Source organism: Ornithorhynchus anatinus, chromosome 5 (genome assembly GCF_004115215.2).
Source record: "Ornithorhynchus anatinus isolate Pmale09 chromosome 5, mOrnAna1.pri.v4, whole genome shotgun sequence".
NCBI lineage: Eukaryota > Metazoa > Chordata > Mammalia > Monotremata > Ornithorhynchidae > Ornithorhynchus > Ornithorhynchus anatinus.
The window spans coordinates 95,456,024-95,481,586 of record NC_041732.1 but is presented as its reverse complement, the minus strand read 5'-3'; the positions used below and the strand labels follow the sequence as shown (position 1 = coordinate 95,481,586).

Sequence of the window (25,563 nt, the reverse complement as noted above, 5' to 3'; positions counted from 1 at the left end):
AGGACGGATGGGGAAGGTGTGGCCTCTGCAAGTCGGTACAATGTGGCCTAGTGTATAGAGCACGAACCTGAGAGTGAGAAGGACCTGGGTTCTAATCCTGACTCTGTCACTCGTCTGCTGTGTGACCTTGGCCAAGTCACTTTACTTTTCTGAGCCTCAGTTATCTCATCTGTAAAATGAGGGTTCAATAGCTGTTCTTTTTTCTAATTTGGCCACCAGTCCCATGTGGGATGGGGACTGTGTCCCATGTGCATATACCGTACCTGCCCTAATGATCTGTGCCGTGCTTCGCGTATAATAAGCATTCAACAGATCCCATAATTATTATTAATTATTGTTACTAATGTGCTGAGCAGGCCTTGCCCCATGTGGTGTCCTTGTATGCCACAGGGGAAGAGGCTACACAGCTACCCCCACATGGCCACCACATGTCTGTGAGCTTCACTGCAGGATCCCTAATGGAAGGAATTGTGATTTCTTTTTCATTAAAAGAACATTGATAACTTTTTTTGACCAGAAAAGGTATTTGTATGTCCAGACGAAAAAGGTATGGTATGTTTTGTTTCTGTAGATGTTTTGAGGGCATTAACCTGAAATTTCACACCCAGAGTGAACCTGAAAGGAAAGTTGGGCTTGGATGAGCTTAATTCATGGACAGATGGTTCCTTCCCCATCCATGGACCGGAACAGTCCTGACGGCCTTGGGCAGCCAGCCCGTCGACTTTTGTAACAACAATCGGAATCCCACTCTCCCGGAAAGGTGTCAACCACCTGTAGTGAGTCAGGCTGGGGGAGCCATATGATGAGGGGAAATGGGTATCTGGAACTATCCACAAACAGAACGGAGCACGTTTCAGGGTTGCAAAACGGTAGCTCGGTAGCTAGAAACGCCAGTGTATTTTTGTAAATATATGTATAACCTGAGTTTTGAAAACGAACTATTCCAGATGAATTTCTTACCTGGCTATTTCGCTTTTCCATAATGATGCCGAGGGTGATTGTTGGAGCAGACAAATCCACTGTCTCCCCTGTGGTCTAACCCAGTCACAATATGTGTTTTTGTTTGTTCTTTGTCTATAGTGCTAATCTGTCTATTTAGTTTATTCGTATACCGTAATGGGCTAAGGATTAGATCGGGATTTTCCCCACCGGGAACAAGGTTGTGTCTAAGTCCCTCTGCTGTGTGCTCTCTCAGTGCTTAGTACAGTGCTCTGCATACAATAAGTGCTTAATAAATATTATTACTACTGAGGCATTCAGTTGAATTCACAATCCTAGAATACTTGAAAGCTTATTAGGAACAAACCTTCCCTTGCTTACAACAAGACTGTGTTGAATCCATCAATTGATCAGTGGCATTTATCTAGTGCTCACTGTGAGCAGAGCACTACTAAGCCCTTGGGAAAGTACAATACAAGCAAATAGGTAGGCACAGTCCCTGACCTCAAAGAACTTTAATAATGAAGGAGTGTCTGGAATCAAGTTTGGCGAATGTTTGATTCCAGCTCAGTTCTCCAAAATATAGTGGGAGACTGTAGCCATAATGGGAAGGGAAGGAATCAACCAAAGTCTACAGAATGCTGGTAAGCAAGACTGCAAACTTGGAGAATACTATTTTGCAGTCTTCCCAAGTGGCATGGCACAGATTCGGAAGATTGCAGTAGTAACTGGGAAACAAGACAGATGTTTATATCTTAGCCTGTAGCGTGGGGCTAAAAGGAAAGTAATTAGTAAAACTAGCTCTGTAGTTTTCTGTGTTTACATTGCACGTAAACAACTGGCAGACAGCAGTCTTATGCCAATCTTTGCCATGAATTTGCAGATCTGTTCTTGTCTCCTCATTGAGATCCTCATACCAGTCCTTTAAGGCTGTCCTTATCCAAACTGTGCAAGAGGAGGAGGAAGTTTCAGAGTTTACCCTGAACTGTAGAATAATGTCACTAGTGTCACCTGGGCCCTTCAAAAAATTCCCAAAGTTTTCTCATATATGCGTAGTATTCGAGATATATATATATATATGTTTACACATGCACACACACATATAGTATTTGTGCACTGTTCTAAGTGCTGCGGTAGATATAAGCTACTCAGGTTGGACACAGTCCACGTCCCATATAGAGCTCACAGTCTTAATCCCCATTTTGCAGATGATGTAACTGAGGCCCAGAGAAGTGAAGTGACTTGCCCAAAGTGGAGCTGGAACTAGAACCCAGGTCCTTCAGACTCCCAGCCCATGCTCTATCCATTAGGCCACACATTCAATCTACAATATACCCAAAGATTTTCTCTTCATCTTTCCCTTGCCCCTACCTGACGTTTTATTGTCATGGGAATAGTCTGGCTGAGGAGGAATAATATTCATTACACTGTGTTCTCATTCTTCCCAAATGACAACCTATTGACTACATAAACCTTGACCTTGGGCAGGTCACTCAACTTCTCTGGGCCTCAGTTGCCTCACCTGTAAAATGGGGATTAATTCCATGAGCCCCATGTGGGACATTCACTATACCCAACCTGATCAGCTTGCATTTACCCCAGTGCTTAGTACACTGCCCGACATGTGATATAAGTGCTTAATAAATATTGTTACTACTGAGGTATTCAGTTGATTTCACAATCCTTGAATACTTCAAAGCATATTAGGAACAGACCTTCTCTTGCTTAAAACAAGACTGTATTCAACCCATCAGTTGATCAGTGGCATTTATCTAGTGTTCACTGTGAGCAGAGCACTACTAAGCCCTTGGGAAAGTATAATACAATCAAATAGGTAGACACAGTCCCTGCCCTTAACAAATACCATTAAAAAATGAATAAGCACTGTGTTCACATGACCTGAAAAAACAGTATAAAATTCTCAAGATGCAAAATTATGTCACCGAATCCAACTTTGTTTCCACTATTCCTCTTGGATATAATGTGCGATAAGTTGGGAAATCATTCCAGTAAATTTACATTATTAATTGATAGTCCCTAAAGAGCCAGATTTAATAGGGTGTGGGTGTTTGCCAAGCCATCTCAGGAGGGTTTGGAAGATTTTGAATAATGAAAACTAAATTCTTCCCTAAGGAAATGTTCCTGCTGTCAATCAACTTTCACTGAGAGAATTGAATGTGTAACTGAGGGAAAACAATTCTGTGATGCCTATAGATTTGAGAGTCTAGTGTCTAAAGGGCACTTAAATATTGTTAGAGAAGCAGCGTGGCTCAGTGGAAAGAGCACGGGCTTTGGAGTCAGAGGTCATGAGTTCGAATCCCAGCTCTGCCACTTGTCTGCTGTGTGACCCTGGGCAAGTTACTTCACTTCTCTGTGCCTCAGTTACCTCATCTGGAAAATGGGGATGAAGACTGTGAGCCCTATGTGGGACAACCTGATTCCCCTGTGTCTACCCCAGCGCTTAGAACAGTGCTCTGCACATAGTAAGCGCTTAACAAATACCAACATCATTATTATTATTATTATTATTGTTTGGAATGAGGAGCGGTCATAGTCAAATAGCACAATATCGGCACAACTGTCCGAAGGATTTAGTTTCTCAATCACAATTCCCAGAAGGCTCTTCTCAGTCTCTTCCCCACACTCATCTGAAATCCTTTATTCTTGAACTGTAAAGTTCTAAGAGAGAATCATGTGAGATTTGATACTACTCTGTTTTGGAGCTGATGCCATAAACCAGAGTTGAAGAGCACAGTAGGAAAGCCAACTGAAGGCAAGCTGAGTCGAGTTCTCAGACAGAATTACCGGTGGGAATCCTGGATGGTCTGAGGTATGATAGAATCCAACCACCACCATGTTTGTGCATAAGTTAAGGGTCAGTGTTAATGCTCTCAAACCTCATCACCCTGCAGCCTCCTCCCCACCACCAATTCCTATCACCACCCTACCAAAAAAGACAAAACCCAGAGTTGAATATCACTATCAGTTTTTACTGATGCAGAATATTGTACTAGGTGACACGGAGCACACAGAAAAGTAGAAGACTCGGGCTGTGCCATCCAATGTACTTTTTGAGAAAAGAAAGAGAGATTGCAAGGTGAATTTGGAAATGGAGTCTAGGTTAGGTGTGTTTTTTAGACTCCAGTTCACCACAGTTTCCACCTTAAAAAACTATTCCAAGCTCAACATTCTTTCTGTGATCCTCTCAGCGTCCATCACTCCTCTCTCATCTTTAGCGAGGGTTGGGGAGATTCTTGCTCCCTGAGTATGCAGTAAGTCCATTAAACAAATAACAGAGGCATGAACTTCTTCTGAATGGAAATGTTCATCGTCATCATCATAAGTGCTCTTTATTGAGTGCTTACTTTGTGCAGAGCTCTGTACTAAACACTTGAGAGAGTACATTTCAACAGTCGGCAGACAAGTTCCCTCCCTGCAATGAGCTTACACTATACGGGGACCCAGGCTTTAAAGAAACCAGTGAGAAGGCTGGGCATGGGTGATTCACTGAGTCATATTTAGCACCTCCTTATTTGGTGGTGACTGTGTGGACTCTGTGCCTTGCCTAGATGAAGGAGTCAGAATGAATTAGTCTGCCACAGAATTGTTAGCCGAGGTGCATGGCAGAAGTAGTCTAACCTCTAGGATTTGGGAACTGATCCGTGGATTAGGAGTCGGAACAGTTGAGGGAAAGAACTGCAAGGGTGGGATGGGGCCAGTCATTCTCGGGGTGTTATTCTCTCGTCGGGAAAATGGTAGTTATTTGTTGTGTTGAGTTCCGTTCATATTTGTTTCCGTGATCACGTCCTTCACTGTAACACTGGAGTGACATTTGGTGTCTTGACTGGCAATTGAGGTCCAGTGTGGTTTATTCTTTACAGTAGATGTTTGAAAACGAAGGAAAATGGAATTTCAAAATTACCCTCTCAGTTTTCTGGTCTTGTATTGGCATGAAGGGGAAGCCCTTCACCCAGACCTGAAGTGGGATGGATGGGAGTCACGGTGACTATTTAAAACACCCACCACATCAACCCACTTCCAGTGTTTCTCCTCTTTTTAGAGAGGGCTGGTTCCATATGATGGAACTCACAAACCAATAGAGAAGGAAGCCCAGGTTTCATTAAAAGAAGTTTTACATATCTTCATGATCTTCACATTACATCATTGCAAGTTTAAGCAAAACTGAAACGCCTTGCAGAAGGTTAAAAGTTAACAGAGCCCTGCCTGGCTCAGGCGAGGCCTCAGACCACGGAAAGAGAAAGTGGACTTGCAACAAGGCAGAGGGGGCATACCCTCACCTCTTTACCCTCTTTGGGACCTCCTTGGGCCAGGGAGGGGGGCATCCCCAAAATGGGCAAAGACCAGGATGTCCAACGGCCCCTGCTGAACCCCAGTCTTTGACCCTTTATCCTAAACAGTAGGAGAGGAAAGGTGGCATAGGCAACCATTCAGCCGTTGATTGGTTCTGGGAAAGAACAGAGAGCAGTTGACGTGGCAGAGGACAGATGGCAGTGGGGCCTCAGAGCCAAGCCAACCCTTAGTCCCTTCCCATAATCCTTGGTCCCATCCAAAGGACAGGTGTGAAACTCACTCTGCCTGGAAGACCGCGTCTTCCCCAAAGTGAGGTCAGGCCCGGTCGGCGGTCACAGCAGACACAGACAGTAAGCTCACTGTGGGCAAAGGGAATGCGTCTACCAACTCTGTTGCATCTTATTCTCCCAAGTGCTTACTATAATAATGTTGGTATTTGTTAAGCGCTTACTATGTGCAGAGCACTGTTCTAAGCGCTGGGGTAGATACAGGGTAATCAGGTTGTCCCACGTGAGGCTCACAGTCTTAATCCCCATTTTACAGATGAGGTAACTGAGGCACAGAGAAGTTAAGTGACTTGCCCACAGTCACACAGCTGACAAGTATAGTGCTCTGCAAACAGTAAACACTCAATAAATACCATTGATTGCTTGATATGGACCTCACACTAATGAGGTTTGGGTCAGCTAGATCTCAGGTTTGAGGTCTCGATTGGGCTCCGGAGACAGGAGTCTTGCCTCTCACACACACACACACACACATACACACACACACACACATCATCTCTCTGTCTGTCTAATAATAATATTAAGCGGGACCCAAGTGGCTCCTCGCTGGTTCAGAGTCCTGGCCTTAGTTGGGTTTGGCCCGACTGAGCTGAGACCTTTAGGTCTGATTGGGTGATGGACACTCCGGTATCATTGGGAAGCAGCGTGGCTCACTGGAAAGAGCACGGGCTTTGGAGTCAGAGGTCATGGGTTCAAACCCCGGCTCTGCCACTTGTCAGCTGTGTGACTTTGGGCAAGTCACTTAACTCTCGGTGCCTCAATTACCTCATCTGTAAAATGGGGATTAAGACTGTGAGCCCCACGTGGGACAACCTGAATCCCCTGTGTCTACCCCAGCGCTTAGAACAGTGCTTGGCACTTAGTAAGCGCTTAACAAATACCAACATTATTATTTGCAGCTACAAGAGAAATACATCATTCAGCATGGGGAGGACACAGGAGTTAAGCCCCTTAAATACAAAGAGGAGAAAAACCATGCAAACTGTGCAGAATAGGCATGCTACTCCAAAACTCATTTCTGCAGATATTGGCAAGTTCTCTTAGAGCATCTCAGGAGGGATGCAAAGGAATTGGATTAAAATTTCTTAGCCCCTAATGAAGTTGTAATGCCCAAGTTTGGGGACTTTAGAAGTCCTTGTCGTTTGTAATTATCTGAAAGTGGATGGCAGACGGTTGGACGCCATTTCTAAGCCTTGCAAAAATTCACAGCCTCCTAAGGGGTCTAGAACTGTTTGGGGGACAGGTAGTGATGGCTCATATCCTACCTAAAAGATGAAGAATGGAAATCCTCTTCTACCATTTTACAGCAGATCAATCAGTCAGTGGTATTAAAGGCTTTTACCCTATGCAGAGCACTGTACTAAGCACTTGGGAGAGTAGTGGTAATAGTAACAGAAGTAAGTGCTTATCATGTGCAGAGGAAATGCTGAGAAAGAGTGCACAGGTGGGAATTAAACCCAGACCCTGTCCCTCGAGGGGCTAACAGTCGTGGCTCAGTGGAAAGAGCACGGGCTTGGGAGTCAGAGGTCATGAGTTTGAATCCCAGCTCTGCCACTTGACAGCTGTGTGACTGTGGGCAAGTCACTTAACTTCTCTGTGCCTCAGTTACCTCATCTGTAAAATGGGGATTAACTGTGAGCCTCACGTGGGACAACCTGATTACCCTGTATCTACCCCAGCGCTTAGAACAGTGCTCGGCACATAGTAAGCGCTTAACAAATACCAACATTATTATTACTATTAACAGTCCACAATACGATGAAATAGAACTGGTAAACACGATCCCTATTCACAAGGAGCTTACAGTCTAGAGGGGGAGGTAGCACAAGTCGCTTCTTGAACCAAAAAGGACCTGACACATTCCTTCCCTCAGGAGCCGCGCAGACATTCCCCGCACATGCTCACTCCATTGCTGCAGCCCCCAGTCTTGCCGTGTTCCTGAATGTCTGTATCCGTGCCTCGTGCAGATGTCTGTCCAGTAGATTTTTAATCCAGAATCACAATTGCTTTCCACTAAAGCTGTCCCTTTGTCCTGCCGCTCAGCTCAGGGATGCCCCTGTTTTCCCTGAACAGAGTGTATCGATACAGGAGCTTCAGGCTCATCTTGAGCAGGAGACCAGGCTTCACCGAGAGGAGCAAGAAAAGTTTACCGACAGGATCATTCAGGTAAATACGGGGGCACTGAGTTTGCCCAGAGTCTCCCCACTGCAAGTCCCAATGCTGTTTCCCCCTGATAAAAGAAGAAATAGTGGAAAGGCAGCATTATCTAAGGAATTGAGACAGGAGACACCAGTTCTAATCCCAGCCCTGCCATTGACCTGGGGTGTGACCTTGGGGAAGTCACTTAACCTCTCTGGTCTAGTTTCCTCTTGTGTAAAAGAAGGATAAGATACCTGCTCTCTCTACCTCTTAAGGTGTGAGCCCCAGGTGGGACTGAAATGGTGTCTGATCCGATTATCGTGTCTCTGTGGTTCTTTGGCACAAAGAAATTCTCTATAAATACCATAATTATTTACTACTGTGGGACAAAGACTATCCTAATCTGAAAGGGATGTCTCTCTGAGCCACGTAGAGGGACACATAAGTCTTCTAATTAACCCCCTGGACCCTGAAAGAGGCCAATCAGGAACACATAGGAAAGAAGACTCCACATTTGAACCTGGTGTGTTGCAACAGTCAAGTAATTCTTACCAAAGTCCAACTCCACTCCCTTTAACTGCAATTTCAATCAGCAAAGTCTGGCAAAATGAGGAATCTGGGAGGCATTTGGACATTAACAAGTGCTGTTTCAAGTCTTCTATTCTGGTGACTTTTTCTCTCAGTTTCATTATTTAGACATAAGCTATGAAACACACTGAAATAGGACCCCACCAAAGTATTGTCTTTAGAAGTCAGTTTATGAGTTCATCTAGTCTTCTAATGATTGAAGATCAATCCATTGCAGTTAATTATCCCTCACTGCTTAAAGCCTTTTCCAGCCTTTCCACCTGAGTTGACTCAGAAATCAAGATCGGCAAAGCCCCCCCCCCTCCAGAGGCCCCCAACTGTCTCCCTGTAGAAATCCAACTTGCCAGCCCTCCGTCTGATTATGTAATCAACCAATGGTATTTATTGAGCACTTATTGTCTGCACAGCACTCTACTAAGCTCTTGGGAGAGTGCAGTGCAAAGATGTTGGTTCCTGCCAGGGATTGCCTCTCTTTACTGCTGTATTGTACTTTGCCAAGCACTCTTCTAAACACTGGGGTAGATATAAAGTAATCAAGTCATCCCACGTGTGACTCACGGTCTTAATCCCCATTTTACAGATGAGGGAACTGAGGCCTAGAGAAGTGAAGTGACTTGCCCAAAGTCACACAGCAGACAAGTGGCGGGGCAGGATTAGAACCCACGACTTCTGACTCCTCAGCCTGTGCTCCTTCCACTAAGCCATGTTGGTAGACATATTCCCTGCCCACAAAAAGCTTTGTGAACACAAAGCCACACTTGTGAAAGCTCTTTTGTACTTATTCTTAAGTGGTCATTTTCAATTAGTCTTAAGTGATAGACTCCTTTAAAAAAAATAATAAACTTCCGTTGCCCATCAGATGATTTAAATTCCAGAGACCAGCACAGGTTCCTGGTTCATCCAAGAATGCATTTACAAAAGTCGATTGTTAAACAGAACCTTCATGGTATTCATTTGGCTGCAGATGGAAATAGGTCAGAAACTGCTTATCTGAGCCATCCGGGCTCCTGGCAGCTTATCAGGTGGGAAACCAAATGCATTAGTGCAAATCATCTCTTTGGAGGCTTTCATTATTAGGTACCTCCTTTATGTAAGAATGGCTTATTTGCTTGTCAGTTCTTTTATCTTCTCCAAGAAAGGATTTTCATGTTACATGGAGGATTAGCAGCATTTGTTTTTGCATTATACATGAGCCTGGAAGAGGGTAAAGCGAATTTGCTATCATGCAGAGTTGTAATGGCTGGTTTTTCCAGATTCAGAAATAGGCTTTTAAACTATTGACTTCTGAGCCCGGATGCTTCCACTGAGGTTCCTGGAGGAGGTTTCTTATGTTAATAACTATTAGAAGGAACTACAATGCGTTTTTATACCAGAACTGAAAGTCTTGTTTGCCCTGAATTCTGCCAAGACAGGAATTAAGCCCCTTTCATTAGACAAAAATTGTCTTCTCCTTTCAAGAGGATGGAATTGGTATGGAGAAGAAAGAAGGTGGGCAAAGCACAGAGAGTACATCAGATTATTTTGGCCTTGAAATTGTGAATTTGTAATTGTATTGAGTTGGGCAGTTGGGCCTTATTAGTGCTCCAGAACAAGTTGACACCCACTTATACTATGCGGCTAATTACGTAGGACTGGATTTTAAGATATTACATGAGAACTCGTTTGTTCCGGTGTTTTAAGCATCTTCACACAGTGAGGTTTTGAACTCCTAGAATTCCTGATGGCAGGGATTGAGGGACCCCTGTGATAGAGGAGCTGTTGTCATAAACCAGAAAGATTTTCTTTCCTGCGGAAAAGAAAGGCCAAAGCCAAAAGAAACTTCCACCACCTTGGGTCTTTTTCCCGTGAATGATTTCATTTCTATAACCCTGCTCATCCACCTTCTGTTCAAGGTCCAGGGCTTGATCCAGAGCTGAAGGGTTAGAAACATTTAGCTCTCGAAGCAGGAAATTATTCTCCTGAGGAGGTACGGATTGGCAGAAATGAAGGAGGAAAGTCAAGCTTTCGGACACATTACGAACTGCCGTCTTAGAGATGAGCCTTTCTCTCCTCACGTGTGGGAGAAGGGATTGCTGACTAGCACAGAGTGAAATGAAGAAAGCTACTTTAAGCACCCTAGTGAAGGGTGGAAGGTGGGTCATTCTTAGACGGGTACAGGGGGGATGTGTCCCAGAATCACTCCTCAGAAACATTTGTTACATCCAGTGAGTATTTGTTGCATCTCTACGGGTGTTTAGGTGGACAGAGTAATCAAACCAACCCCGGTAGCTTTTATTCTCTGCAGTTTCTGGGAGATCAGCGGGTTTGTCCATTCCAGCATCTCACCTTAATCCGAAGGGGAGAGGTTTCAGTCCGCCCGGGGTCTGGCACGAGGGGCAGCCCATTAACGCCGTGTCCGTTGCCCTTGTAAAGATGGAGGAAGAACACCGACAGGCCCTACGGAGGAAGGATCTTGAAGTACAGAGTCTGACGTTACAGAACAAGCTGGAGGAAAAGACCTGGGGCCAGGAGAAGAGCCTGATGCAGCGGGAGCTCAGGCACTTCAAGCAGAACACGTTCCTCCTCTACGTCAAACTCAAGTGGCTGCTGAAACACTGGCGGCAGGGCAAACGAGTGGAGGGGGAAGGAGAAGATTCAGCAGAGGTGAGACTCCCTCGGGTGGGTGGCTCCAGGGGAGGGGAGGGAAGCGGCGGGGCCTAGTGGGTGGAGCACGGATGGAGCAAGTGACTTGCCCAAGGCCACACAGCGGATAGGCGGCGGAGCGGGGATTAGAACCCGTGACCTTCTAACTCCCAGTTCATGTTCTATCCGCTTCGCCATGCTGCTTCCCATTACCTGTGGGGGTACCCCAGTCACGCTATCTAGTTCTGCTAACCTTCTCCATCTAGACTCACTACCTCATCCACTTCCGTATCTGTAATTTTGTATTTATTTGTATTGTTGTCTGTCTCCCCGACCCTAATAATAATGCTGTTAATGTTGGTATTTGTTAAGCGCTATGTGCGGAGCACTGTTCTAAGCGCTGGGGTAGATACAGGGTAAACAGGTTGTCCCACGTGAGGCTCACAGTTAATCCCCATTTTACAGATGAGGTCACCGAGGCACAGAGAAGTGAAGTGACTTGCCCACAGTCACACAGCTGACAAGTGACAGAGCCGGGACTCTAGACTGTGAGCTCGGTGTGGGCAGGGAATGTCACTGTTTATTGTTGTACTGTCCTATCCCGAATCTGCCCCTTGTCAGCTGTGTGACTGTGGGCAAGTCACTTCACTTCCCTGTGCCTCAGTTCCTTCATCTGTAAAATAGGGATGAAGACTGTGAGCCTCACGTGGGACAACCTCATTCTCCTGTATCTACTCCAGCACTTAGAACAGTGCTCTGCACGTAGTAAGCGCTTAACAAATACCAACATTATCATTATTATTTCCCAAGTGCTTAGTACAGTGCTCTGCATACAGTAAGCACTCAGTAAATACAGATGAATGAATGAATGAATGTTTTCAATTAACACCTCTGTGAGGATGACTCTATGCATGTCTGTGCACTTCGATCTGAGATCTTCGGACATTTGAAGTTCAACCTACCCCCAGCCCCACAGTACTTATGCACATATCTTTAAATTATAGATTATAAATTATTTATTCATATTAATGTCTATCTCCCTATCTAGATTGTAAGCTTGTAATGGGCAGGGAATGTGACTGCTAATTCTGTTGTATTATACTCTCCCAAGTTTTAGAATAGTGCTTTGTACAAAGTAAGTGCTCAATAAATACCACTGATTGGTTGATTGATGACTCCAAATTGACATCGCTAGCCCTGACCCCTCTCCCTGACTACAATCTTGCACCTCCTGCTTCTTTGTATGGACTTTTATGGACATAGTAAGTACTTTTCTTCAGTACTTACTATGTGCCAGGCACTGCACTAAACTTTGAGGTAGATAAAAAAATCATCAAGTTGGACACAGTCCCTGCCCCACTTGGGGCTCACAGTCTTAATCTCCATTTTACAGATGAGGTAACGGGAGCACAGAGAAGTTAAGTGACTCCCCCAAAGTCACACAGGAGACAAGTAGTGGATATGGGATTAGAACCCAGGTCCTTCTGCCTCCCAGGCTCAGGCTCTATCCTCTAGGCCATGCTGCTTCAGGACATCTATCTCTACATGGATTTTCCACCAGCACATCAAGCTCAGTATGTCTAAAAGTGAATTCTAAATGTCTAAAAGGGAAGCAGCGTGGCTCAGTGGAAAGAGCCCGGGCTTGGGAGTCAGAACTCATGGGTTTGAATCCCGGCTCTGCCACTTGTCAGCTGTGTGACTGTGGGTGAGTCACTTCACTTCTCTGTGCCTCACTTCCCTCATCTGTAAAATGGGGATCAACTGTGAGCCTCACGTGGGACAACCTGATCACTCTGTATCTCCCCCAGCGCTTAGAACAGTGCTCTGCACATTGTAAGCGCTTAACAAATACCAACATTATTATTATTAATTCATCTTCCCTGCAAATCCTCTCCTCTAACATACTTTTCCATCAGAGTTAGCACACCAACATCTATTTCCTCTCTCAAGTCTGCCACCTCGGCATTAACCTTGACTCCTCCCTCCCTTTCAAAACTCCCCCCACACCAGAGAAACAGCGTGGTTCAGTGGAAAGAGCCCGGGCTTGAGAGTCAGAGGTCAGGGTTTGAATCCTGTCTCTGCCACTTGTCAGCTGTGTGACTGTGGGCCAGTCACTTAACTTCTCTGTGCCTCAGTGACCTCATCTGTAAAATGGGGATTGAGACTGTGAGCCTCACGTGGGACAACCTGATTACCCTGTATCTACCCCAGCCCTTAGAACAGTGCTCTGCACAAAGTAAGTGCTTAACAAATACCAACATTATTATTATTATTCTATCATCAAATCCGGTTGATTCTTCCTCTGCAGAATTTTCAGAATCATCCTTCCTTCTCTATTCATGCTGAAAACAGACCCTTGTTATGTTCTACCTCTTCACTAATCTCCTACCTCCATTCTCTCCCCTCTCCAGTTCTTATATCATCATCATCATCACCACCACCACCAATGGTTTTTATTGAGTGTTTACTGTGTACAAGAACACCGTACTAAGCACTTGGGAGAATACAGTACAACAGATTTAGTAGACATATCCCCTGCCCACAACAAGGTTGTAGTCTAAAGGGGGAGATGGACATTAATACCATATTACTCTGCTACCTGAATGATTTGTATAAGAGGGCTTCCTGCATACATCTTTCCTACTAATGGTTACTCATTCTTGTCTACATCAAGCTAAAATTCCTGACCATTGTCTTTAAAGTACACCATCTGCTAGCTACTTCCTACTTAACCACTCTCTTCTCCCATGATAACCCAGCTCACAATCTTCATTCTTCTCAAGCTAACCTGTTCACCGTGCTTTATTTTCATCTTTCTCGCTGCCAACCTCTCTTTCACACCCTGACATCTGCCTCAATCTCCTTCGTATCCAGCAGACTTTGTATCCCCAATGTTGAAGTCCATCCAAAATAACGTCTCCTCCAGGAGGTCTTCCCCAGTTAATCTTCAATCATCCCACTTTATAACCCCAACCGACTCTTCCGCCCTTCGGCACCAAAGTTCCCACAATCCCTGTAACTCTTATGTACAAAACTAATTCTCTGTTACTCTTCCTATCTGTGATTTACTTGTCTTATTTATTTGTAATTTATTTATTGAACCCCGTCACTAGTTCTTTGAGAACAAGGACCCTGCCTTCTAACTCTCCCATACTCATCCAATCACTAAGAACAGTGCTCTGCAGCGTGCAGTATTTATTCATTAAGTGCTATTGATTGATCTTTCCAGATCGGGGCACTCTAAACCCTATGTCCTTCTTGACTTGGCTTCAATAAAATCGTTATTCTGTTTCCCACATTTTTATCAATCACTGCAGAGCTTACTATGTAGCAGAGCACTGTGCTAAGTGCGAGAGAGAGTACTGGACTCTCCCAAACATAGTACAACAGAATTAACAGGCACGTTCCCTGCCCGTAACAAGCTTACAGTCTAGAGGACGAGCTTACGCTTTCTGATCACTTTCTATCAGTTTTTGCTCTCCTTCCTGGGCTTTTGCTATTGCATAAGTTCAATTAACCAAAATTAAAGTCCTGCATGCAGCAGGGATCTATTTTATATTGTCTTTTCTCCTTTTACCCTGGCTCTCCCATGTGCTGTGAAAATGCTAAAATCAATAAACTCAGTAATTAACTATAAACGATTCAGACCCTATGCCATCCGGTTCTGTGACATTCTAAAGATCCACATAACGCGTACCTAATGTCAAGACACTGAAATCAATGCTCATCTTGAATCTGACATGTAGATACTAGAGGTGAAGAAACGGATCTAATTGTTCTTCTAACCAAGGCAGCAATGCATCTTTTGTTGTCTCATCCATCTTTATGGGTAAATGTCCCTGATGGAGGCAATTCAAACACTCCTGTTCCTTATCTCAGCATTCATCGGTCTGCTTACTCTGGTAATTCACTAGATCCTTCCTTTGTATCTTTTCAGGTCCGTTCCTTCGGTGGCGTCATAATCTCTTTGTCCCCACTCTAATCTGCTCTAAATTTATCCTCCTTTCTGCAGGATTGATGGGCATGATGTCTCCAGGGAGACTTCTCCAGAGAGAATTAATCATGACCCTAGTCTGGGACCCTTCAGTGGCCAAACTAGAGAGTTGGTGGGTGGGGAGCGGTCTCAGGTGGGCGAGGAGGGTTTGAGGAGTGGTAGGCCCTCATACTGGTCTGAGCACCCACTGCTCTGAGCCAAGTGGTTATCTGAAGCTAGGGATGAGAGTGACTCCTCAACTCTGAACGTTAGAGTAGAAGGAAAGGAACTTCCAGTAGCCACTTGGCCTGACACGGCGGAGACATATGTGTGCACAAGCAAATACCGGGGGTCCCTAGGACTTTGGGCCAATCTGTGGAGCCCAGAGCAGAAGCTCCTTTGGACTAATGATAATTCAGTCCTGTGGCTCCTGCCTCATACAGCATTGGCAATTTTGTTCCTTTGCTTGGTTAACTGGGTTTAGGCAGCATTTTCCCTATAAAGAGCTCATGGTGCTCAATAAAAACAACACCAGGGAAAATTAGCAAGAAGAATGGAGTGCACAGGGACTCAGACCGAAAAAGAAGTGGAAACAAGGGGCTTTAAAGAGAACCAACCCTGGCAGCTTCTAATAGTTCCACAGGTTGAATTATTATTGGTAGTAGTAATTATAGTAATAATAATAATTGGTGTTTAATAAGTGCTTACTATGAGCCAGGCACCGTTCTAAGTTCTAAGCGCTGGGATAAATATAAGATAATTGGGTTGGACACAGTCCCTGTTCCACACAGTGCTCTTCCTCTTAATCCCCATTTTACAGATGAGGTAACTGAGGCACAGAGAAGTGAAGTAACTTGCCCAAGGTCACACAGCAGACAAGTGGCAGATCCAGGATTAGAACCCACATCTTCTGACTCCCAAGCCTGTGTTTTTGCCACTAGGCCATGCTGACCCCTTGTGAGTTTACAGCTGTTTTTATTCCTCCAGTTGTCAATTCAGCAAAAGCCACTGGGGAAGACTTCCCTACGCCATTGAGGGTGGCATATTCCAGGACCAGGACCACGCCATTCCCGTTGGAAACATATGCAGTTTGCCGCCCCTCTCTCTTCTCCCACGTCTCCTAGTATGGCCACCTCAGGCTGTCGGTTGTCATTTTAGGCGGAGCATGCTGAGTCCCTGCCAGAGCTTGGTATCCAGCCTGAACAGAAGGGAGAGGAGCCGGAGCAGGATGAGGAGGAGAGGGGCCTAGCCCTCAGCATGGTGGAGTATTCCCAGCGTTATCCGTTGGAAGCCAGGGATGGCGGCGGCCCCCAGCTGCAGACCGCGGAGCTGCTGCAGCACCAGAAGCAGGTACCAGCCGGATGTTGGGGAAGGGTCGGTGTGTGCACCGCCCCAGGTTGAGCCAGCACACACCTTGCTGGTGTGGAGTTCCTCTTAAAGTTCCTGATTGAGGAGTCTGGGAGCAGCACTCTGCCCAGGCACAGCCCTTCTGCGGAGTCGTAGCTGTTCATTAGGTAGATTTGATGTTGGGTAGGGTAACCACGTGATCCCAACCGTCAGTCCCGCAGAGGTGGCCAGTGCCAAATTTGACTTCTGGAGCTGACATCCCGCCCAGACCCATGCCCTGATGACCAGTAGGATCTCCACCCTCCACTTGTTTTGGCAATGCCTTAGACGCTCACCTGTTGACCCAACAGGGGAAAGGAGCAAGGGGAAAGAAATCCCCATGCACAGAAATGTATACACCGTTTCCTTCCGGGCAGCCGAAAGAGAGCACCAAGGATCAACAACTTTCCACATCAGGAGAGATTTTCTGTGTAACATCTGAAAGGCAAGGGCAAGGAGTTGTGTGATTCTCTTAGAACACAACCCTCTTAACGATTAGTATGATCGCCAAACCCCCAGAGGGAGAACACCCCCTTGTTGCAGTCAGACTGAATGAACTGCATCTGTACACATTTCCCCACCCAAACACATGCCCCTCTCCTCCCTCTCCTCTCTGTCTTCTCCTCCTCTATTCCCGGCCCTCTCCCAAGTACAGTGACAGAAACAGGAGAGGCGGGAGAAAAGTTTCTGGTCACAGAACGTTCCCTCCATCCCCTAGGCTCTGGGAAATGCCCCTTGGCTGCAGCAAGAGCAGGGAAAGAGATTGGAGACTGTCCCTACCTTTATTTTTTTTTATAGTGTTTGTTAAGCACTTACTATGTGCCAGGCACTGTACTGAGCGCTGAGGTAGATACAAGTTCATCAGGCTGGACACGGTCCCTGTCCCTCATGGGGCTCACAATCTCAACCCCCATTTTACAGATGAGGTAACTGAGGCCCAGAGAAGTGAAGTGACTTACCCAAGGTCACCCAGCAGACAGGTGGCAGGCCCGGGATTAGAGCCCTGGTCCTTCCGACTCCCAGGCCGGTGTTTTATCCACTAAGCCCTGCAGTTTTTGTTGAACCTTTGGGTGGGGGCCCAAGCAGAGACCAAGGAAGGGTCTCCCTCACGTGCCTTCTGTACCCATCCTCTCTCCACTGATATTCTGACACACAAAACCCACCGAGATGTAATGTTACAAGAACACTGTTAATGTAGCCGCTCGTACCTATCTTGGAGGCTCAATTTCTGAGGTAGAGCTAATGTGCTTCTTTTATCCTGTCACTCAACCTAAAAAAGGATTGGGCTGTCAATCATGCATCACTCTTGCCAGCCGCATTCATGCACACTGATATTATCTCACCGACTCTACTGCCCTCCTCAAACCCAAAGGACCGTTTTATATATATTCAGTCAGTCAGTTGTATTTATTGAGTGCTTACTTTGTGTAGAGCATTGTACTAAGCGCTTGGAAGAGTTCACTATAACAATAAATGGACACGTTCGCTGCCCACAACAAGGTTGTGTGTGTGTTTACCTACACACACACACACACATATTTAAATATGTTTACTGACTGTGTGGCCCATGTTAGGGACTGTATTCAACCTGACTCTCTTGTACCTATCCCAGCACTTAGTACAGTGTTTCTCACATAGTTTCCCAGCCAAGAACAAAAATTCTAAAATTGCACTGTTATGTACATTGCGATGGGCTTTGAAGTTTCTGTTCCTTGAAAGTAATCATTACAGCTTCCCCTCTGGATTCTGTTCACTGCTCTTTCAACACTTGCTGCAGTTTGACCCAGTAAAACACATAATAGCCTGCTTAAAATCAGCTTCTCAGGTTTCATATTGCAAAAGAGTGCTCTGCAAATATGAATTTTAATAATCAAGATTCAGTGAAGTGATTGCTAGGCCACAGATTAGGCTAGCCTAGAAAATTGACCGAAGCATAGTATCATTAATTATATTATGTGCATCATATATAGAGATAATGTATAATATCCTAATTAATACATATCATTGTAATATTTAATGGAGTAACATTGTGTCCTAGTGGAAAGAACATAGGCCTAAGAGTCAGAGGACCTGGCTTCTAATACCGGCTCTGCCTCTTGCCTGCTGTGTGACCTTGGGCAAGTCACTTAACTTGTCTGTGCCTCAGCTTCCTCATCTGTAAAATGTAGATTCAATTCCTGTTCTCCCTCCTACTTAGACTGGGAGCCCCATGTGGAACCTCATTATCTTGTATCTACTCCCAGTGCTTAGAACAGGGCTTGACACACAGTAAGTGTTTAACAAAAGCCACAATTATTATTATTATCATTATTCTTATGTAATATCATCATAAAGTCTTTACTGAAGGCAACCAATTAACAAGGTCTAATGTAAAGAGGTGTACCGTAGGAAACGGCTGGTTTTATGAGTATATGAGCTTTCCCTCCTGGGCCAGGATCCCATGTGAACTAATGGTGTTATTAGCTGGGTTGGTGTTTGGACCTGCCTGCTTGAAAGCACTTTCAGGGCCTGTTCAGTGATGAAACGCAGTTTAGGGAATTTCCAGGGGATGAATTCCCATACTGTTAGGGCTGGCCAGATCTCAGTCATTTTACTTGGGCTCTCCTTGTTAGCCTCTTCAACTAGCTAAGCAAAATGGCAGTATTTCTTCAGACGCTGTAGAGTTTAGGTCACACATAGAGCTCCCCGATCAATACGGCTGACGCTCTGCTCTGGCCTCACGGTCTGCCCTGACCTTGTCCACTTTGCCGCCGCCGTATCTCTCCCTTGAGCTTTCATTCTCTCCCTTGAGCTTTCATGTCTGTCTTCTGCTGTTCTTCATCCCCATCTTCTTCCCCCACTCCCTGTATCTTAGGCTGAGAAGGCACATATATCAACCCACAGTAAGCATGTCTAGTCTCATGAATTCCTAAGGAAAGGAAGCAAAGGAGAGGATCAGAATTTACATTTCTCAGTTTCTTACTGTCTGTCTCTTCAGGCTTGCCTTGATTAGATTCAGGCTTAGGCATGTGAGCCAGTACTTATATTATGTCTTAATGCATCTGTCCTCAAGCACGTAGAAATTTGAAGCCTTGGACAAAATGGGCAATAGCCCAGTGACTGCTGTATTGAGTCAGGAGCCCCTCATGCCGTTCATGTGCCGGGCACTATACTAAACACTGAGGTAGATATAAAATGATTGGGTCAGACACAGTTCCTGACCCACATGAGGTTCACAGTCTTAATCCCCATTTTACAGAGGAAGTAACTGAGGCCCGGAGAAGTGAAGTGGCTTGTCCGAAGTCACACAGCAGACAAGTGGAGGAGCCAGGATTAGAAACCATGACCTTCTGACTCCCAGGCCCTTGCTCTATCTGCTATACCATGCTTTAACCCTTAGTTGGGTAGCTTGAACAGCATAGGAGAGCCCTGTCAGTCACCCCTCACTACTGAATTCCTGTTCCATTAACTTAGTATCTTGTTCAGCACCTAGTAAGTGCTCAATAAATACTATTGATTGATTGATTTGGATCAAGGAAGAAGAGAATAAATATCATCGAGTGTTCTGCCTCACTAAATTTCTGTTAGAGTTAGGTTTTCAAGTCCAGCCTTAAATAACTCTTCTTTTCTAGTTGAGTCCATACACGAATTATCAACCATGGCCATGGGTTGAATCTTAGTTAAGATGACTGCAATGAGTAGAGCAACAAATCTTTTTTTTATGATAATAATTATTATTATTATGATATTTGTTAAGTACTTACTGTGTGCCAGACACTGTACCAAGCGTCGGAGTGAATTCAAGCTAATCGGGTTGGACACAGTCCCTGTCCCACATGGGTCTCGGAGTCTCGATCCCCATTTTACTGATGAGGTAACTGAGGCCCAGAGAATTCGTTCATTCATTCAGTAGTATTTATTGACTGCTTACTATGTGCAGAGCACTGTACTAAGTGCTTGGAATGTACAAATCGGCAACAGATAGAGACAGTCCCTGCCCTTTGACGGGCTTACGGTCTAATCGGGGGAGTCGGACAGATAAGAACGATGGCAATAAATAGAGTCGAGGGGAAGAACGTCTCATTAAAACAATAGCAAATAAATAGAATCAGGGTGATGTACATCTCATTAAACAAAATAAATAGGGTGATGAAGATATATACAGTTGCGTGGACGAGTACAGTGCTGAGGGGATGGGAGAGGGGGAGGAGCAGAGGGAAAGGGGGGAGAAGAGGGTTTAGCTGCAGAGAGGTGAAGAGGGGGTAGAGGGAGCAGAGGAAAAGGGGGGGAGCTCAGTCTGGGAAGGCTTCTTGGAGGAGGTGAGCTTTCACTTCCAGAGAAGTGAAGTGACTTGCCCAAGGTCACACAGCAGCCAAGTGGCAGAGCCGGGATTAGAATCCATGACCTTCTGACTCCCAGGCCTGTTCACTACACCATGCTGATAAAAGCTCCGTTCTAATAGGGCATTCCCAGCTAATGTCACGTAAGGGAAATGAATGGGCTCAGAAGCAGACCATGCCTCAGCACCAGTGCTGACAGAGAAGATATTTTTAACAAGCACCTCACAGATCTCCCACGGATTAGCGAGGGCAGAGTGATAAGTTTATTTTCCTGCCTGCGTCATCTAGGAAATGTATATGGAGCGCTTTGTCACCATGTAGCCTGAAGCAACACCGCACTGCATCTTAAAACCAAGTGCGGGAGAAAGAACAGAATGCAACCTAGATCCTGAGGCAGGCTTCTAGACCATGGGATAAAGCAGTGCTTTTCAGCCTTTTATATTTTCCAGGGGTTTCATGGCCTGTTTTCTCTAGCGGCAGTTGTGGTGGAAGCAGAGCAAAGCTAGTAGATCCAGAGCAGAGAACGCTAACAAGGAAATAGAAAATTTTACAAAGAAGCAACCCTCTTTCCATCAAATAGACCCCAAGTTCTCTTCCCACCAGTAAAGTAAGCACTGCCAGAATTGATTCATTCATTCAATAGTATTTATTGAGTGCCTGCTATGTGCAGAGCACTGTACTAAGTGCTTGGAATGTACAATTTGGCAACAGATAGAGACAATCCCTGTCCAATGACGGGCTCACAGTCTAATCGGGGGAGACAGACAGACAAAACAAGACAACATAATCACGATAAATAGAATCAAGGGGATGTACACCTCATTAACAAAATAAATAAGGTAATAAAAATATATACAAATGAGCACAGTCCTGAGGTGAGGGGAAGAGAGAGGGGGAGGAGCAGAGGGAAAGGAGGCTTAGCCGAGGGCAGGTGAAGGGGGAAATGGGGAGGGAGCAGAGGATGGAGGGGGAGCAGAGAGGGAGCAGAGGGAAAAGGGGAAGCTCAGTCTGGGAAGGCCTCCTGGAGGAGGTGAGCTCTCAGTAGGACCTTGAAGAAGGGAAGAGAGTTAGTTTGGCAGAGGTGAGGAGGGAGGGCATTCCAGGACAGTGGTAGGACGTGGGCCAGAGGTCGAAGGCGGGATAGACGTGAACGGGGGACACTAGGTGAGCCCACCTAGTGGGTTGGTCATAGATACAGTGGTATTGGTGACCCTGAGAGATTAAAAGCCACTTACTGGAAACTCAGCTTCCCAGTTGGTATGTTTATTTGATATTGCTTGTGGTATAGTCCAACAAAAGTGAGTGGAAAAGTTATTTCACGTTTTCATGAATTCCAGAGGATACATTTACCTTAAATGTACAACAAAGTACATAGAGGTCCTGAATGACATGTATCCTTTGGCCTCTAGTCTTATCAATCAATCAGTGGCATTTATTGAGTGCTACCCATGTACAGAGCACTGTACTAAGTGCTTGGGAGAGTGCAATGCAGTAGAGTTGGTAGACACATCCCTGCCCACAACAAGCTTACAGTCCAGAGATGAAGAGACAGTGTGTTCTCAAAAATTGCCTTGGCTAATGAAAAACTAATCCCTATTGTTAATAGATCTGGGTGATGATTAATGAAGTAATACTTGCACTGGTGTGAGATGTATATATACATATATATATATGAATACATACATATATACACTATTTTATGTATACATATATGTGTATATATACACATACACATATGTATACACACATACACCACACACCCACACACAGATACATAGTTGTGAGTGAGGCTGAAAATACTGATGCATAGACCAATGTTCTAAGGCAAATTTTTTGCCCATAAAGCTGGATCCTTGCTGTTCTAATTCATTTGAAGATCATGATGATGATGATCATCATCTTCATATTTGTTAAGCGCTTTGCTATGTCAAGCACTGTTGTACCGCTGGGGTAGATCTAATTAATCAGGTTGGACCAGTCCCTATTCCACATGGGTCTCACAGTCTTAATGGGGAAGCACTGTGGCTCAATGGAAAGAGCCCGGGCTTGGGAGTCAGAGTTCATGGGTTCTAAACCCAGCTCTGCCACTCGTCAGCTGTGTGACTTTGGGCAAGTCACCTAACTTCTCTGTGCCTCACTTATCTCATCTGTAAAATGGGGATTAAGACTGTGAGCCCCATGTGGAACAACCTAATCACTTTGTATCCCCTTAGCGTTTAGAACAGTACTTTGCACATAGTAAGCGCTTAACAAATGCCATCATCATCATTATTATCATTATTATTATTAATCCCCATTTAAAGATGAGGGAACTGAGGTACAGAGAAGTGACTTGATCAAGGTCACACAGCAGACTAGTGGTGGAGCTGGGATTAGAACCCAGGTCCCTCTTACTCCCGGGTCTGTGCTCTATCCACTAGGCCATGCTGCCCATACAAGCCCTATCCCTTCTTCTGAACGATTTCTTGGTATTCCAAACTTTCTAAAGCTTTCCTGTGAGGAGGGCAACACCTCTTCTGATTGCTTCCCACCAGGCTGTGGCCTGCACTGCCAGTCGATTTCTTTGGGGTGCTGACCTCATTCGTTAAGGAAACTGAGTAGCAGCCTGCAACTTCCATTAAGGAAGAAAAATTCAATTAGCCTCATAGGCAGTCATTTTCAGAGTAAGAATTAATGCATTCACCCTGCAAAGGATAAACTTCAATTAATAAAATAATTTTAACTTTTGTATTTTAATGAGGACACTGAGACCGAACTACTGTGACACAGATCCTGTGTCGTGCTTAGGTTTCCACGCCCCCTCAAGGGTCACCAATGGAACAGAGTCTTGGCACTCTAAATAATAATTAGATTACCAATTAGTTGCCAAAGGTCACACAGCAGACAAGTGGCAGATCTGGGTTTAGAAACCAGGTCCTCTAACTCCCAGTCCCATTCACTTTCCACTAGGCCATGCTGCTTCTGTTATTCAAGCACGAAAGACGGGGTGTTTAAATTGAGATGACTCTGACCCAGGCTTATAAATGCAACGTAGCATAGTCTCTTGGATAGAGCACAGGGCTGGGAGTCGGAGCACTTGGGTCCGAATCCTGGCTCTGCCATTTGCCTGCTGTGAGACCTCGGGCAAATAGTAAGTGCTTAACAAATACCATAAAAAATAGCATTAAATGTTAGTTTAATAATAATGTTATTTGTTAAGCGCTTACTATGTGCAGAGCACAGGGTAATCAGGTTGTCCCATGTGAAGCTCACAGTCTTAATCCCCATTTTACAGATGAGGTAACTGAGGCACAGAGAAGTTAAGGGACTTGCCCACAGTCACACAGCAGACAAGTGGCAGAGCTGGGATTTGAACCCATGACCTCTGACTCCCAAGCCCGGGCTCTTTCCACTGAGCCACGCTGTCTGGTTTAGAATTACAAATGGCTGGAGTTCATGGAGACTATCCCCGATGTCTAAGGAACCACAGTGAGGTAGCTGTTTCTCCTCAAGGAGCCATGCTCTCTTCTATGGTTCTCTTTTACCACTCTGTCGGTTTTTGAGCATTTTCCGATTTTTCTATTTAAAATTCCAGGATGAAAATATTGTAAAGCAAATGTAAACTGCTCACTCCGTATATATTTATATGTACACATATACACCAGTAATTGCAAACATATGGCCCCATTTCTCATCACAACTAGATCTATTTTTATTCTCATGTGTTTTTCAGCAGAATGATAGGATTGTTGTGATGACTCTTTTCCCTCAAGGAACAGAACTGGTTAGTTTTCTTTGTTTTTTAAAGCAGAATATAAACTATTAACCCCTACAATTCTCTACCTCCCTCAAATATCAGGCTCCCAAACCTCTGCCCCAACCATTTATGCAAAGCCAAAAAGACTGAATATTATAAAAAGCAATGTCCTGGATTTGGGATGCCCTGTTTTTGATGACTGCCTGTCTGTGAACCCAACAATGGTGTCCACCAAAAAGGTAGGTCAGGGGCCAGGTGAGCTTGAGCAGTGGTTACTCAGGTTAGGATGATTCAGAAGTCTGCATTTCAGATAGGGATATAAGGCAAAGCAAATGTGAAAGGGAAATATATTAACACTTTCAGCAAACCTTGTCAAACAGAACATCTCGACTTGGGCAGCAAAGATTACGGTCTTTACTAAAGTGTGGGAAAGGGAAAGGTGTTTGCAGTCACCCACTTGCTTGTGACCTAATTGCAACTCTTCTAACGTGTTCTAATCCCATTCCAGCTCACTGCTTGATCTGAGATCCAGGCAATCAGTGAGTCACCTGTAATCATTTCCTCTATTGACGCTTAAGTTCTTTTTATCTGGTACACCGGATGGGTTTAGAAAATGTACCCTAAATGCTTCACTTGGGTTATCAGGGAAGAAAAATTTCATGCTAAATGAAGAATCGAGATGTGGAATCAGAGCCTCATGCAGAGTTGTTTTATTGTACTTGCTAAACCAGGAAGAAAAGATTTTCAGAGAAGGTGGAACATGATGGAAGCTGAAGTTACAGTGGTCTTTCTGCCTTAAGAAATGTAATGTGACCTACAGGATTTAAAACATTCTTGTCCAGTGCTGTAATGGAAGTAAACAAGGTTTAGTATGTGAATGGGTGTTGTTGGGATGTAATTAGAATATTATGAATAAGTACATCTCAACAACACCCTTACACATACTAAACCTTGTTTTCTTATATATATTTATATAGATAGATATATAAAACATACGCTGTTAAAAAAATCAGTCTTTGAACCCAAAGAACATATATATGTATGTATATATGTTTATGTAAATATATATGTTCTTTGGGTTCAAAGACGGATTTTTTTTTAACAGTGTATGTCAGTGAGGCTGGACCTTCCCTCTGTGTCCTCAATTCACTCCCCTTACATCTGGCAGACCACAAATCTCTCCACCCTCGAGGCCCTTGTGAAATCACATCTCCTCTTGAAGTTTTTCCTGATTAATATGAAATATCCCCTCCCTTCAGCATT

General features: G+C 44.7%; 1 protein-coding gene across 8 annotated transcripts in view; it reads left to right on the top strand.

The window, feature by feature from the left end:
- The window catches only part of MTCL1 (microtubule crosslinking factor 1), a 168,202-nt gene that overhangs the window by 98,267 nt on the left and 44,372 nt on the right, over positions 1-25,563 (top strand). For 5 of the 8 annotated variants that reach the window (XM_039912140.1, XM_039912144.1, XM_039912141.1 and 2 more), the window contains 3 exons: positions 7,581-7,703; positions 10,677-10,907; positions 16,018-16,209. In XM_039912140.1, the coding sequence (XP_039768074.1) occupies positions 7,581-7,703; positions 10,677-10,907; positions 16,018-16,209 (546 nt within the window). The remainder of the gene's footprint in view (positions 1-7,580; positions 7,704-10,676; positions 10,908-16,017; positions 16,210-25,563) is intronic. The other 3 variants (XM_029065084.2, XM_029065086.2, XM_029065083.2) reach the window with 1 other exon arrangement.